At 36.2% G+C, this 16663-nt stretch overlaps 1 protein-coding gene across 1 annotated transcript in view; it reads right to left on the bottom strand.

The window, feature by feature from the left end:
* The window catches only part of GTF2F2 (general transcription factor IIF subunit 2), a 128621-nt gene that overhangs the window by 12710 nt on the left and 99248 nt on the right, over positions 1 to 16663 (bottom strand). Inside the window, exons 6-7 of the mRNA XM_037526995.2 lie at positions 15685 to 15784; positions 5322 to 5465 (exon numbers count right to left, since the gene is read on the bottom strand). Coding sequence (XP_037382892.1) covers positions 5322 to 5465; positions 15685 to 15784 — 244 coding nt within the window. The remainder of the gene's footprint in view (positions 1 to 5321; positions 5466 to 15684; positions 15785 to 16663) is intronic.

The following is a 16663-nucleotide window of genomic DNA, read 5'->3' as shown; positions in this document are numbered from 1 at the left end:
TTTCCCAGACTGATGTCTGGACAACTGGGTTGAGCCACTAGACAACTCCCTTCTCTGGGTCTATAATGAAAGATTATTTTTACCTTTAAATGTCTGAATCTGATATAGTCTCTCACACACATCTAACCAACCTACATGCCTATCTCATATACATATATAATTATATATATAAATATCCTATTTATAAAATGTCATTTTATATCATACATGCCACGGGCAATAAACAGGAATACAGATGTTTGACTTCAATAACTTGAGGAATGGTGGTGCCACTTGTTGAAATGGGAAAATCTGGGGTGGGGGAGTTTATCAGGGGTATAGAAATCCCTGTTCTGAACATATTAAAATTTGAGATAACAAACAACACTGATTAGATGCTACCAATTAGAAGCACACTGCTACCAGGCAGTGTGTCACAAAAGTGGGAGAAGCAATAGCTTTTGGCTGGTATAATACCCCTGCTCTATCCTCTTGGTTAAGGAATGAGTATCAACCTTAGTAGGTCTATTAAATCTTCCCTGGAGACTTCACTGAATAATCTGGACACACATTCTCTTTTTGCTTAGGGTTAGGATCTGTGAAGGGCTTCAGGGAGCCATTCTGGCAACCACAGGGCAAGATGCTGTCTAAAAATAAAGACAAAACACAAGGAGGATAGAATGATGATGAGAGATGTGGACAGATGAGATGAAATAGTTCTAACTAAATAATATTAGTAGCAGGATCTGGCTATGACTAAAGCTAGATGCATTCTTTAACTTCTCAGCTATGTGAACCATAAATTCTATTTTTGTTTAAGCCAGTCTGAGTTGAGTTTCTATTCCCTGCAAACTTAAAGAATCTTAACCAATTCACAGATCTATAATAGCTCATAATGTAAATAAAATTTTATTTTTTGGCAGAAGAAATGCTCAGTATGTCAAATTCTCTAGCCATCTTATCCTTTGAAAACATGTATTTTCTTACATTTTATTGATGCCAAATTTTGCTTCTATTCAAGCCTTTCCTTAGGCCTGTCTGGAAACAAATTCTGAGGATTAGGTTAACATCATCTAACTGTGGCCTTGGCTTTTCTTTCTTTCTTTTTTTTTTTTTAAAGATTTATTTATTTATTTATACAAGCACTGGGTACAGTCAGAAGTGCAGGAGGGTGAGAGAATTCATCAGAGCCAGAGCGGGGAGCAGAGCAGGCAGAAGGATAGAAGTACACTGCTGAGGGGAGCAGCGGGTGACAGGAGAGGTCTGTGCGCTGACCCTCGCTGGGGGCGAGGATTGAACTGGCACTGCAGAGGCTGCGGGCAGCTTTGCAATCCAGCGCTCAACCGTGGCGCCACCGGGGAGGCCCTGCATTGGCTTTTCAATGCAGCAAATAAATGTCTATCAGTATACAGCTGGGAAACTTGAAATATGGGCACCAAATTGCTTCAAAAATCAAAGCCACATAAATCTTTGCCTAGATTTTCCCATTGACTTGAACTGACTTTACTAAAAGCCATGCAAATTGTTCAATTACATATTCTGATTTTTAAAAATGCTCCACTGATTTGACATGATTAGAGACTGCTGGTTTAGAAGAGATCCTCTAAGTAAAGGTAGATTTCCCTAAATCTTGACCTGAAAATTGGGTGGATAAAGCACAAAGAAATTAGGGTGTTTACTTATTAGCAGAACTGATTTTCAATGACACTTTTAATAGAAATGTAAGGCTAAAGGAACACTGGTAAATGGGTGAATGTCAGAGAACAGTACATTAGGGCTCCAAGTGACATTCGCAGTTTGGTGTTTCAAAGGGAGCAATTAGATAAACTTTCTAATGGTTTGTATTTTTGAAGGAAATGCTGCATATGCTTCTATTTTAGATATAAGAAAGCATGACTAAAAAGTAGACATCACACATTCAAGGCGAAAGATCAAAGACTGCCAGAGGAGAAATAATAGGCTTCCTTGAACATTTGACATTAGCGGGGGGGGGGGGAAAATTTCCTTAACTTAAACGGTATGAAACGCTCCTGTAAATGGATACTTGTAGTCTGACTTTACATTAGTTACCAGAGGTTGGCCTTTTAAAGGGCTTATTTGCCTTGATGAGTAATTCTACCTCTTTGATTGCACATGCGAGTCACACACTGGTGAATTAGAGAAAAATACTGGTCCTAAGGACAGTTTTTCTAATCAATAATTTTGCTTCTAGAGTGAAGGTTTTTAGGAAGAGAATACAGAATGGAAGGAAACTGAAAAAAAAAAAAAAAACAAGAAAATACTTCAGATCCACTTAGAATATATAAAAAATGAGATTCTAAAGGTCAGAAAGCAGATGGTAATTTAGGAATAAAGGAGTAGTGTTAGAAACAAAGAGGATGTGTTAAAGTGATACACTTCATGGTAAGACATGTCAAAAGAGGCCTTGAGGGCAATCAGAAAATGACAGGTCATTTAAATGCATTTATCAAAGAGCTGATTTCTTCCTTTTTGCAGGGCTAAACAATCTGGTTAATAATAATGCAAATAATATCAGTAAAATACTATAGTTAATAATATACCTTTCATAAACATTAATGTTACAAGGATTCTGTAAACTAGGTATTATTCCAAACATTTACCTATAATTTTATAATATTATAAACATTTAATTTGAATATATTGGTAAATTTTTATATTATGTCATGTTAAGTACATTAAATATTGAATAAATAATGTATTAAACATTAAATGTATTTAAGCTCTTTGTCTAGAACTATTTGGCCAAAGGCAGGGATGGGTCTTAAATTGTCACCCCCTTATTCCAAATCTAATGCTCTTTCCATCATATCAGGAAGCCCTTTCCTGGATCACTGATCTTCATGCTACACTGGGTTCTTTTATTCTCTTGGTATTTCTTAGACTAAAATGAAATTAATAAGGGTATACTAAAGACCATTAGTATATACTCATTTATATCCTATGAACCAAAGGGGATAGTTATTTACATGATCAGGAGATGAGTGCTTTGGTTACTTTTTCCCTAGGCAAATCAGTTCAAATGTGAGAGGAGGGAGAGAGAAGAGGAGAAGATATAGGAGAGGGACAGAATCACAGGCTTAGAGCTGGAAGGTATGACAAACATAACTTAGTGCAACTCCCTCAAATGAAGTAATTTCCTCAGAGCCCACTGAGGTAAATGGCGGGATCAGAATCCATCCCGACCACTTCCTGCCCTCTCCTGTAGGCAAGGACAGCTGTAGCTCTGGCCTACCTTCAGTGTGGTGAAGGCATCCCCTCACTTTCTCAAGACTGGCTCTTTGTTCCCCACCTCCATCATAAATGACATGAGGCCTGTCAAAATCTGAGAAAAACCCGGTGGTCCTTGGATACTGAAGATGAGCTATTTCCTTTTTTCCAATTCAACCCACCCCAAATTTTGGAATATCTATTATGCATGTGCTATAGTGTGTACAAGATGGGACTAATATATTGCAACACTGCTTTTAAGAAACCTGTGCTTGCTGAGGCAATTTAGTCTCTAAATTATAACATTATTAAAAATAATTTCGTTTCTAGATCAGTGGTTTTCAAGCTCTAGGGTTCCCAGGTCCTCTATGAGAATCTGACATAAACTATGGGTCTGGTTCCTGAAAAAAAATGCATTTTTTTTTTTGCTTATACTCAGGAAAATACTGGACTCCCTTAAAATTCATCTACTGACCATAAATTAAGAAAATCTATTTTAAGAGATTCTCTGAGTACCACCACACAAAAATCTGAATAACCAAAGCTGAGAGAAATAGTAGCAACCCCCTTTTTCGGTGTAAAATGAACCAAACTTAAAAAAAAAATGCCATTCCATGTTAAGGCTAGAAATTGCTTTCCCCAGTATCATCTGAAAATCCCTCTACAAATGCTTATTTTCCCATATCTAATTGTTTTGTGTGATATTTCATGAAGTTATATTGTGTGCATTCTGAGTTTCTGGAATGACCTTTTCATTCATATATATACACATACCATACAAGGAGAAACTTCATTAAAATCAGAAAAACAGCTTAGCTAATAAATTATGCTATTTCAATTTTTTTATATAGCTTGGAATGCTGCTTTAAAGGCTTTGATGCTTAAGGGAGTGAGGTCATTAAAATGAATTGATAATAGTGCAGCATGACCTCACTATTTAAAAAATAATCTTTTGGAATTTAATTTCTTAATGAAAAACTGAAAGGCCAAAGTGTAACAGTAAAGAAATCTCTGCAGGAGTGAGAAACTGTATAGTCAACATTGAAGTTTCATAAATCATTTTCTCATGCTCTGAATAAGTTAGGAAAAAATATACCAAGCTCTTTAGTAAACAGTTATTTGGTAATGTAAAGTGTTTTTAAAATTGGTTATCTTTTACATATTTTAAATCAAATGAATGGAACAGTTAGAATTCATTTGACAAATGAAAGTTGATAAAATGAGAAAGGAAATTAGACAGAATGACAGAAAATAAGGGTCTCCTTTTAATTTTTTAACCTATAAGTAAATACTCTTATAATTCAATTTTTGTATCTTGAGATATTAGATGTGAAAAAGTTAAATGGAAGGAAATATGACTTAGAGGTTAGAAAAAGGATTTGGATCCCTTGTTATCAGCATGTTGAGTGGATTAGAAATGCAAATTATTAGCAAATAGGCACAAAAGTCTGGAAAAGGATAAAAAGGATTATTTATAGAATAAACATAAATGTATAAAAATATCGATTATATTTTTCTTAAAAACGGAGACTAGGACAATACAACCACAACCACATTTCTGTAAGGAAGTATAGCTCAAGTTTAAGGGGACCTAATGCTAATAGACAGACTCTGACTAAAAAAAAAAAAAAAAAAATTCCAGAGGGCACAGCCTGTAAGATAGGGATAAACATTCTCACCATGATAGAATATAAGACTCCTAAAAGAATGTGATTCTTCTATGAGGCACATCTTCAAAAAAAAACAAAACAAAACAAAACAAAACAAAACAAGTTGAGGTTTTTGGGAAGGAGCTAGGGGTACAAAAGAAAGACTAGAAATAATAAAAGCAAAGAATTCAGGCTTAACATCAAGGATTAATCAAGAGGAACATAAATCCTCCTTTTCTTCATATGGAATTAACTACTGATTAAATATACTTGAAGCCTAAAATAATGAGGCTGCTGTTGTAAAAAAAAAAATATGGCTGCATCAAGACATCCTTTGTGAGTGCTGAAATAAAAGCTAACATCAGCATAAGTGCATGTATAATTATATATGATACATTTCTCTTCAGTAAAGCCATGTTAATGAAGCAGGACATATTTAAAGGACCAGTGAGAGCATCTACATACCACAGGCTGCTTTGTGATGTCCACCAAGTCCTTAAGATTGTAGTATTGATGTTTTTCAAAAGCTGAAAATAGTATGTCTAAAACATGTTGTTTATCAGCTCGAGCTCGTTTTCCATCTTCTTTCTTTTTTCTTTCATATTCAATCTATGTGCAAAAAGCAAAAGAAATAAAGGCATCAATTCAACACACTGACTTTTAAACATAGGCATTCTCTCTCTCTCTTTTTTTTTTTAAGATTTATTTATTTATTTATACAAGCACTGGGTACAGTCAAAAGCGCGGGAGGGTGAGAGAATTCACCAGAGCCAGAGCGGGCAACAGAACAGGCAGACTGACGAAATACACTGCTGAGGGGAGCAGCGGGCGTGGCAGGAGAGGTCTGTGAGCCATGTGGGACCCTTGCAGGTGGCCGGTGATCTAACCGGTGCTGCAGAGGCTGCGGGCAGCTTCACAGCCCAGTGCTCAACCGCTGTGCCACCAGTGGAGGCCTGGCATTCCCTTTTTAGTCATTCAAATAACTTATATTTTAAGTTTTAAGGCAGCAGGTTAAAGAGCAATGGTTCGTGATTCTCATTGCTCCCAGGCTTCCTTAGACATTTAAGGTGTTCAGAAAGTATTAATGCCAGTCTGCAAACCATTTTTATTATTTCCTAAAACTTTATGTAATATGTCCATTTCCTCCCCACCCACAAAGGCTTTCTTTGCCAACATTGTATCAATTCTTTAGTTTGTGCTGATCAGAAAGTCTACTTTGCTGTTCTTGTTTTTGATTATCCAACATACAGTAAAATCACTTATCTAATAGATGCATTCTGGAAGATAAAATTAGGGTTTAAAATTGAAGTTCTGGGGGCACGCAGGAGGTTATTGGGCAGGTACATCACAGAGAAGGCTCTCCAGGAAGTGAAAGGTTTGGAAAGTGCTGATAAAAAGGAAAGAACACAGAGTGTGTCAGGAGGCCTTTTCTCATCTTGACTTTGTGAGATCTCCTTGAACGTGTTTCTTCTCAAAAATGAAGCAAGCAGTGACACTAAATCATCAGCAGGCTGAGTGAAAGGTGCCACAGAATAATTTCCTGTACATCAACTGGAATAACTATTTAGGGACTATCTTCTAATGAAATTCATTTCAAAATGTGCAACTAAATTTTTTTTTAAAAAAGATTTATTTGGGCCTCCCCGGTGGCGCAGAGGTTGAGCGCTGGGTTGCGAAGCTGCCCGCGGCCTCTGCGGTGCCGGTTCGATCCCCAGCTGCTCCCCGGCCACCGAAGGAGGGTCCCACATGGCGCGCAGACCTCTCCTGCCGCCCGCTGCTCCCCTCAGCAGTGTACTTCGGTCCTTCGGCCTGCTCTGCTCCCCGCTCTGGCTCTGGTGAATTCTCTCACCCTCCCGCGCTTCTGACTGTACCCAGTGCATGTATAAACAAAAAACCCGAACAAACAAACAAATAAATAAATAAAACATGCCTCTATAAAAAAAAATAAAAAAGATTTATTTATTTATTGCATACAAGAGCTGGGGTGCAAGCCAGAGGTGTCGGGGGTAAGAGGATTCACGAGAGACAGAGCAGGGAACAGAATCAGCAGACTGACTGAAATACACTGCTGAGGGGAGCAGTGGGCAAGACAGGAGAGGTCTGCTGCGCCATGTGGGTCACCTCCCTGGTTGAGGATGGAACTTGTGCTGCAGTAGCTGTGGATTGCTTCACAGTGTTAACGCTTAACCCCTTGAGCTACCAGGGAGTCCTGAAACTAAATTATTGTAATACTTCTACCCACATATAGTGAGGCCTATTCTTCACATTCTAACAACAGAGACTGTTATTAGGACTCACACAAGAAGAAAGGACTAACTTGTCTTAATTTTTTTGATATGTACACCTTGGAAGTAGAACTCAAAATCGACTTACCTCTTCTAAGCATGTACTATGTGCTTGGCTTTGCACTAAATATGGGGCAAATAAGAAAGTCCCTTTCAAAAGAATACATATGAGAAGTGCTAATGTATTCCAATACAAAGAGGGTCTGGAACATTTTAAATGGAGTACCAGTAGACCAGGAGTTACCTAGGACAAGATAACTATGGGCAACTACAAGGATTTACTAAAGATGAGCAGAGTGACTAGAGGAGTTAGAACTGAAACTGGAAACGAGAAGTGAAAAAACAGAGAAACCTATGACCCAGGAGAAAATTAAAGTCTTCTCAAAGTGGGAAAAGATATTTTATTTTATTTTATTTTTTAAGATTTATTTATTAATTTATTTATACAAGCACTGGGTACAGTCAGAAGCGCGGGAGGGTGAGCGAATTCACCAGAGCCAGAGCAGGGAGCAGAGCAGGCAGAAGGACCAAAGTACACTGTTGAGGGGAGCAGCGGGCGGCAGGAGAGGTCTGCACACCATGCGGGACCCTCCTCCAGTGGCTGGGGAGCAGCCAGGGATCGAACGGGCGCTGCAGAGGCTGCCGGCAGCTTCGCAAGCAGGCGCTCAACCGCTGCGCCACCAGGGAGGCCAGGGAAAAGACATTTTAAAAAAGCATTTTTAATGACAAAGACAAAGTACAGAGCCTACCTCAATTTAGAGAGAAAGAAGGCTGCAGTGATAGCAAAGACCAGAAAAGATGGAGATGTTGTTCAAGAAAGAATTTTATTTTTCTGGTGTCAAAAGAAGGCTAGAACTAAGAAAATGGCTGTTTGAATGAGAAGTTTAAGTCTCTCAGACTATAACAAAACAAAAAAAACCAAGCAAGAGGATCTTTGGATCAAAGAGAAGAATGGAATCATGGAAATGCCTTGAGAAATTAATATTTTAAGTCTTGCCTTGCTGACCAGTATCTAAAATAAATTAGAGGTTCTCTGTTTACAGTTGTACTTAGTTTGTGTCCTGAAACCCCCTCCAGGACTGCACTGCACTTGAGAGGGTTTCCTGTGCCAACAAAGTCTAAAAGGGGGGGTGCTAGTAAAATGTGGGAAAAGAGAAACTTAACTTGGGATCTACAAAAGAGAAGGATACAGAATCAGACTAAGGAAGAGTAGGGAAAGTCTGTTTCTTTCCCACAGGTTTGAGTGGGATGTGGGATTAGAGCTGCACGATACTCTGGTCTGCCCTCCCTTCCTGGCTTTAATTTATGCTGAAAGAAATGGAAAAAGTTAAATTCAGGAGATAAGAAAGAGAAGTAATAGTATATTCAGCTTCCACCCTCAGCAGTCTCTTCCTGTGTAAAATGACAGGAGAAGTTAGAAAGATTAATAGGACAAATATTTTTAAATAAAGAAAGCTCCTGGCAAAGCAAGATATCCCACTTTACCTGGAAGTGGAAAGAAAAAATTTTAATCAAGTATTTGCTATCAAGTTGCCCCAACCCCAAATCTATGTGTAAAATTCAAAAGGGCCTCACACAATGGTAAGAATTTAATATATTATAAATGAACTTAAAAATTAGTACTGAAGTTAAGATTTAAGGGTCAGATTAAGTTGTGATTAGTATATGTTAATGAGCAGAAAGGTACCAGTTTCTACAAAGATATATTTCTTAAATCTTGGTTTATATATTTCACTGTCAAAAATACTACATTTAATGTTGGTGCTTTCCTACTGAAAGTTAAGGGGAAAACAGACCAGAAATCTTTATTTCTGTGAAAGAAATTATTGGAGAAGAAATGATCTTTCCATGTTATGGAGACTCAATACTTGGTGTATTGCAGCCCAGATGTACTTTTGAGAGGTGAAATAAAAACACGAAAGTTTAATCTGAAGACTGAGACATAAAATAATAACAGCAATGACAAAAGAGGACATGCTATTCCTCACTAGAGAAATTTAAGTACTAGAAATTTAACCCTAGACTTATTTATAAACAAAAAGTAAAATGGAATGTCTCTTTTATGCCCTTAGGGTGTGTACTATAGGGTAGTCTGTACAAGTTGTTTTAAAACAATTTTTTTTGCAGTACAGAAATTAGTTAAATCTTCTTTGATAATGTTCAAGATGGGTTTATTCCACTCAGTGGTATCAGATAGTTTAATGTGCATGTAATTATAAAAAAGGTATCTAAATGATTTACTTGTCATTAGCTAATAATCTTATAATAAGCATAAAGTTAAGGTCCTTGCCATTTTTAATATTAAACATTATAGAAATGGTAATTTAAGTATTGTATTTACAACTTTCTACCATAAAAAATAGTAATCCTACAAATAAACTACAAATGATGCGAAATAGCCTATTTAAGAGATGTGATTTCTAGTGGCACATAAGGAAATGATATAGGCAGTCAGATAACAACTTATCAGAAGTTACCACAAAGTATTATTAATAATATAGTTACTGGAAGAACAACTTTTGAATTATGTGAATTTTAACTACCAATCTTATATCTGCTCCCAATGACCATAGATCATCGCAAAACCAAATGCACAGACATAAAAGTCAATTCAGAAAGAAATTTAAGTTTAGTCTCCAGTAACAAATATTTATGAACCCAAAAAAATCCATCACACATGGTTAACTTACTTTCATAGCAGAAAACTAATTATTCAAGACTAAAATGCAATCAAATGTTGAAAATCCACTGTGGATGTGGTACTGATATGTTCAACCATCATTATTGAAACGTTAATCACTGACTAAAATTATAAATGCCACCCACTGCCAATTAAAATATTATAATACAGATGTCTGTAAATTTCTAGATTGCTGTTTGCGGAAACAATCTGATTGCTTTGTCAAGGCAGTCTTTTGTGGAGGCTTTTATTTTAACTTTTGAAGTGAGCATGACAGCCTTGAATATCATGGTTTGCATTGAAATCCTCAAGAAAGATTTCCCTCACCCCCAATATTTCTGCTTTGAATTGAAATTCTGTCCTTATTTCCAGGGAGAAAATTCATTCTTTGGAGTCACAGTCATTAGTCTTCAGTATGCAAATTCAAATGACAAATTATGTAGTATACTTATATACAATAGGCAAATACTGCAGAAAAGCATTTGTAATATAGACCTGTAGGCATCCATTTTAATCAGCAAAATCGCACATTTATACATGAACTGAAAAAAACAAACCAAAAATTCAGCAACCTCAGGTCTGAAAATTAACAGTTGCCACACAGAAGGAATCACAGGATGCATAAAAACAGATTTACTATGTCGTTCCTGGGGGTATATCTAAAGATTTTATATAATAATTCTCTTCCTTCCATCAATAATTTTCCAGATTTTTTTTTTTAAATTTTCTTTTGCTTTCTGACCCAGAGCTGTTGCCAAGAATAAAAAGAAGAGAGACAGAGAAATCTTTATAAGCTGGAAGGGGGAAGAGGCTGAGAGGAAAATACAAGAAGATATCAATTCTTTTTTAAAACCTTAGATTTGGTGGAAAGAGGCTTCCTGGTCTCTTTCCAGCTATCATTTTTCGCCTCCATCCCCAACAAGACATAGCAGCCAGGATTATAAAAGTCTCCTGTCTCTTTGGAGCAGATCTACTACATGCTAAAATTACTCTGAGAACTTAAACAATTTGAGATTGTTGGGATCCACATTAAAGCACTTAAATCAATCTCTGAAAATATTTTTCTTTTCTAAAAGCTGAACAGGTGATTCCAGTGCACAGCCCTCACTGAGAACCACAATGTAAACAAAGGACATGATTCCTCATGAGAGAGAATGGGTTCCTTACGAAAAAGGTCAAAGGACTACAGACTTCAGATTCGAATGCTGCAAAATTCATATAGGCTAGATAATGATGTCCACAAAAATCATTAAAAACACATACAGAAGCATCATCACTTGTAATCAGAGGTAAAGGGAGTTGGAAGGAATCTTACATATCAGCTCACTCTACATTTTGATTATGTACTTTTACCAGCAAAATATACAAAGCATGAATTATGCATATCTACTTGTAAACTACAAACATGTACTACACTGTGTTAATATGCACAGATATTATAAAGCAAACACAAACAAAATTTAAAGGAATGAATGAAAACAAAATGTTATTTTAAGAGTTTTAAGTTTTTTTTTTTTTTATAGAGGCATGTTTTATTTATTTATTTATTTGTTTGTTCATTTGTTTTGTTTATACATGCACTGGGTACAGTCAGAAGCGCGGGAGGGTGAGAGAATTCACCAGAGCCAGAGCGGGGAGCAGAACAGGCAGAAGGACCGAAGTACACTGCTGAGGGGAGCAGCGGGTGGCAGGAGAGGTCTGCGCACCATGTGGGACCCTCCTCCGGTGGCCGGGGAGCAGCCGGGAATCGAACCAGCGCCGCAGAGGCTGTGGGCAGCTTCGCAACCCAGCGCTCTACCGCTGTGCCACCGGGGAGGCCCAAGAGTTTTAAGTTTTAATTTCATTTGTCAAAATCACAAAATACTTAAAATTTTTGCACTCAACATACACTATTTATTTTCATGTTCCAGATGTTTAGCTTTTAAATGAACTGAAAACTGATAATTCTATACTAGCAATAGCTGATTTAGCTTAATTTACAACACACAAAGGTCAAGGGTCAAATGGCACTTATTTCTGACAAGTTTTCAGCTCTTGACCTTCGCAGTGGTGGCAGCAGGTTGACCTGTGCCTTTACTCCCAAGATTCCCTTGCCAGTTGGTTTCCCGCTGGGGTTCTGCCAATGGGAGAATGAAAGTAGGAAAAGTTTTTCTTTTTTTATGCTTGTGGGAAGAAAGCCAGTGGCAGCAGCAGCAGCTTCCTGATCTCTGGTAACAAACCCCCTTCTCCTTTTTGTAACTCCAGCCCTTCCATTTTGTATTCATAAACCATCTGTAACCAATTCCCTACGTCAAATCCCTTTCTGCTTGAAAAATCTAGAGTTGCTTTGTTTCCATGATAGACACTAACTGAATCATCATTAAAGACAGGGGATGACAAGCCAAATGATATTAATAATTTCCTTTTGGGGAGGACTGAGTTCTTGTCAGATTGGATTATGTCATCTTTCTACGTCAAGTGACTGATAGAGATCATTTTAGAAGCAAGGGAAGTATAAATTTTTCTACTTTTATTTTCATGTTTGCTTTATTAGTATTAAACATAGAGGTTCTTTGCAAAATCTTTTTAAATCATTTATTCATTTTGTGAAATTGAATTTTTAGTTAATAGACACCATACTCTGCAAGCCCCTTAATGCGGTACCAAACCTAAAAAGCTAGAAGCAAATGAAAACAGGAGGTGCTGAAAGCAGCATTCTCAGCCCTTTGTGTTCTCCAATTTTTACTAAAAAAATCACTGGCTAGAACAAGGACTACAGAGGGTTATGAGGGTGAAATGCCACAGTAAATATTTCTAAAGAGCAATTTTTCCTGTTAGAGGAAAATAAGATAAATATAAGCTCCAATATATTCCACCTTCACTCAATGGGCCTCTTGTAAATCCTAACTTTGCCAACCCACTATTTGCCAAAGTTTCTTTTCACTACTGCAAATGCTGGAGGAAGGGAAATTTGATGTTCAAATATTTGCAAAATGCTGGATTAAACACATTCCTAAATGTCCCCAACTCCAACATATTAAACCAGTTCAAATTTCAGAAACTTAATAAAGATCTAAGGCAAGGAATGGCCACTAAGGGAGTACCCTTACATCTTCTATCCCACGAAGGGGAGAATTTTTAGGGCCATGATTTCAAGGAAGGAATATTCTAAGAGATACTGCTAATCATATAATTCTTTTTGGACCAATATATGTGTTCTGAATGGCAAGTATTGTAGATATTATATCCCAGATAGTTCCACATACACATTGACAGTATAAATATTCATAGATGTTGACATATATATGCAAACTTATCTATGTGTCATAGGTAGATGAAAAAGTTTATGGGACTAAATACAAGTATATTTCTTTCTGATCAAATGTAGAATAGTTTCACAAATATGTAAGCCATTTTCCATCTCCTCTTTCATTTTTTGGTACAATTTTCCCCTTATTTTTATCCTGAAAATTTCATTCAAAGAATCTGAATTGTTACAATGAAATACTGGCCTTGGTAAAGGTCTATGGGTTCCTTAGTGTTAGGTGTGGTGTGGTAACATACATCTGAATCACATGTAAGTGTTGTAAACCAACGCTACCTCAATTAAAAAAAAAAAAGACAATAAAATGAAATACTGGGCTTCATGTTTATATAGTTCCCCCTGGAAATGAAAACATTTCAACATTATGCTAAGTTCAAATGTTTTTACTGAATGCCATAATTACACAACCTCTAATTAATTCTTGTTGAACTACGTTGGTATTTCCCAACCTTTTAAGTCAATGTCCCCCTTTGATAATGACAACAGTTTTATACTCATCCAAGAGCTGACATTATACACTATGCTTTTCAAAGGTATGAAAAACAAACAAACAGCCTAAACTGCTACGCAGGTATCTTTGCTTATTCTGATACATTCCCAAGGAAAGAAATTGTTATATTAAAAAAATGCAATGTGATAGATTATAATCAATGTTTGTTTTTATGTAAACAAAATCTCAATGATTACTATATGATTTGTTATAATTGCATTAGCTTAATGACTCATTCACACCATGAGAACCTTAATAAAGGTTTATAACATGAATTGAAATGTCACTTCATATTAGAGTCTTTAAAGTGGATTTATAGCTTTATATCTTAAAAGGAGTTCAGAATATAAAGTATTCATACAGAAAACAATGCAGACATTGTAAAAATACAACACTTTATGACTTCCAGTGTCACTAAGAACATAACTAGACAGAGGTCAGAGCTTTCATACTAGCAAAGTGGCAGCTTTGATTGACCTGAGAGAGATATTTTGTTCACAAATGATGGCCTATAACAGTATAAGAGGAATTACCCTTGTGGAATTTAGGAAAAAGTGATTATAATCTATAAATGTTGACTTACTACGTCAAAGGAAATACAGATTATACCCCAACTGGGGTCTAGAAAGTCATAACCAGAGAACTGAAAGAAATGGCAGCTCCTTGAGGCCAGGGATTTTATGACTTATCAGGAGTAGACATCTTAGGCAAAAGCTGGCATTTAAAAATATGTCAAAGAGAAGGCAAATCTTAAATAATTATGGCAGGATACTATCATGGCTAGGTACTAACACTTATCCCTAGTTTTTTCTCTTTTCCAACCCAACAGAAAAGTTTAACTACCCACTGCAAAATTTAGACAATATGAGTTCACTACGGCAACTCCAACAATTCAAAAACTAGTAGAAAGTCCTCTCCTACCATGTAAAAATAATAACTGCTAAAACATTTATCTGATTCTTAATTTGGGTATTTGTTTCCAATCTTTCTCTATGTTAAACAATAGAGAGAAACACTATTATACATATGTCTTTGGGCACGTGTCTTACTAAGAAATTCTTAGATACAAGACTGCTAGGGCAAAGGTTATTTGCCTTTATAGTGCTTTTGATAAATTAGCAAACTCTCCCCCAGAAAGGTTATATCTTTTTATAGTCCTATGGAAATTGTGTTCTTCTCCTCACTGTAGTTAAAAACATATACGAGTAGACACTTTATACAACATATGTAAGTGTGTCATATATTGTGTGTGTATATATATATATATATAACATACATAATACATATGTACAGATAAGATGTAATTCTATAAAAAAAGTTTAAAGAACATATATAAGCAATTCTCACTTTGCAGGGTAGTGTGAGGCCATAAAAATGCCTGTGAAAGGTGAAACTATGCAAAATGATCTTAATCAATAGGAAAAAATACCATTGTTCCATGATCTTTTTTTTTTTTTTTAAAGATTTGTTTATTTATTTATTTATATAAGCACTGGGTACAGTCAGAAGCGCGGGAGGGTGAGAGAATTCACCAGAGCCAGAGCGGGGAGCAGAGCAGGCAGAAGTACTGAAGTACACTGCTGAGGGGCGCAGCGGGCGGCAGGAGAGGTCTGCGCGCCATGTGGGACCCTCCTCCAGTGGCCGGGGAGCAGCCGGGGATGGAACCGGCGCTGCAGAGGCTGCGGGCAGCTTTGCAACCCAGCGCTCAACCGCTGCGCCACCGGGGAGGCCCTGTTCCATGATCATTTAAAATAAAATATCCACAAAATATTTAAAAACTCTCAGTTATAAGGTATAGAAAAAGATAATAAAAACTAGTATTCATTAAGTATACTGTATTTTAAAACATCATAAACATTGAAAACTAAAGTTTTATTCCTTTTCAAAGCAGTTTAGATAAAGGCTGCTCTCTTCTCATTGTTCAACTTAGGATACAGAGTGAACATCTTTTGTATCCTCTGCAAATTATCCTATTCCTTAGTAAGTATGGATAGTTCAAGCACCTGATAGAAAAGTGCATCATCTTGAAAAGAATAGATATTGATAACAAAATAACGACAAAGACTTACATTGTATTGATGATTAGCAACAGGCTTGTAATTGGTTGTCACTACTTTGTCCAGTTGTTGTGATAACCTTACAGGCTTGGAGGACTCTTCTATTTGCAATCTGAAAAAGAAAAGGCATTATTAACAGATTTACTTGTTTATTAGAGTAAAATCTGAGGAGTTACTCCTTTAGTTCTTACATGAGAAACAATTAATATATGAAAAACTCAGAAGGTATAGCAGCCTTAATACTTCAAAAACACAGTGAATATGAAACATACAAACTATAGCATTATAATACTATAAATTTCTTCTAATTTTATACTATATGTCAAACAAACTACTATAAGAAAGATGCTAGTTATAAATTTTTGGGAAAGTATCTTCATGCAAAAACAAATTATCTTAAATTATAAGGTCTAAATCTGGTCAAGTTATTAATTCAGAACTTGTATTCACCTGACAAAAGACAAAAATAAAAAACAGATAATACACTGGCATTCAGTGTCAGGCACTGAGTTTTCTTTTAGATAGTGCAGCTACAGAGCATTTCCATTATCACAGAAAATTCTACTGGACAGTGATCTGCACTACTGCAAACAAATCCCATCGAAATTAAAATGTAACTCAAAATACTACTTTTGGGAAAAGAGCCACAAAACAAACATATGATACTATGTAGAGCATACAACAAAACACAATACTTAGATTACACACACACACACTCTCTCTCTCTCTCTCTCTCTCTCTCTCTCTCTCTCTCTCTCTCTCTCAACTAGCAACCTTAGGAAACTTTGTTTTGGACTAAATATTGCCACATTCAGTGACTCACTGAACCATTTTGAACTCACTTCAAAATGGCTGAACTCACTTCAACCATTTTCTTATTTTCAAAATTAGATGGATTCATTAGTATATCAGTACAGTACATCTAAAAACTTTTTCAAGGTGATAATTTTTAAGACAAAAGGTATCATTTTATCTTTAGATTTATCAGTAA

This window comes from Talpa occidentalis, unplaced genomic scaffold (genome assembly GCF_014898055.3).
Source record: "Talpa occidentalis isolate TD23 unplaced genomic scaffold, MPIMG_talOcc4v2.1 talOcc4.5, whole genome shotgun sequence".
NCBI lineage: Eukaryota > Metazoa > Chordata > Mammalia > Eulipotyphla > Talpidae > Talpa > Talpa occidentalis.
The sequence above is the reverse complement of the archived record's forward strand: the minus strand, read 5'-3'. Positions and strand labels throughout refer to the sequence as shown.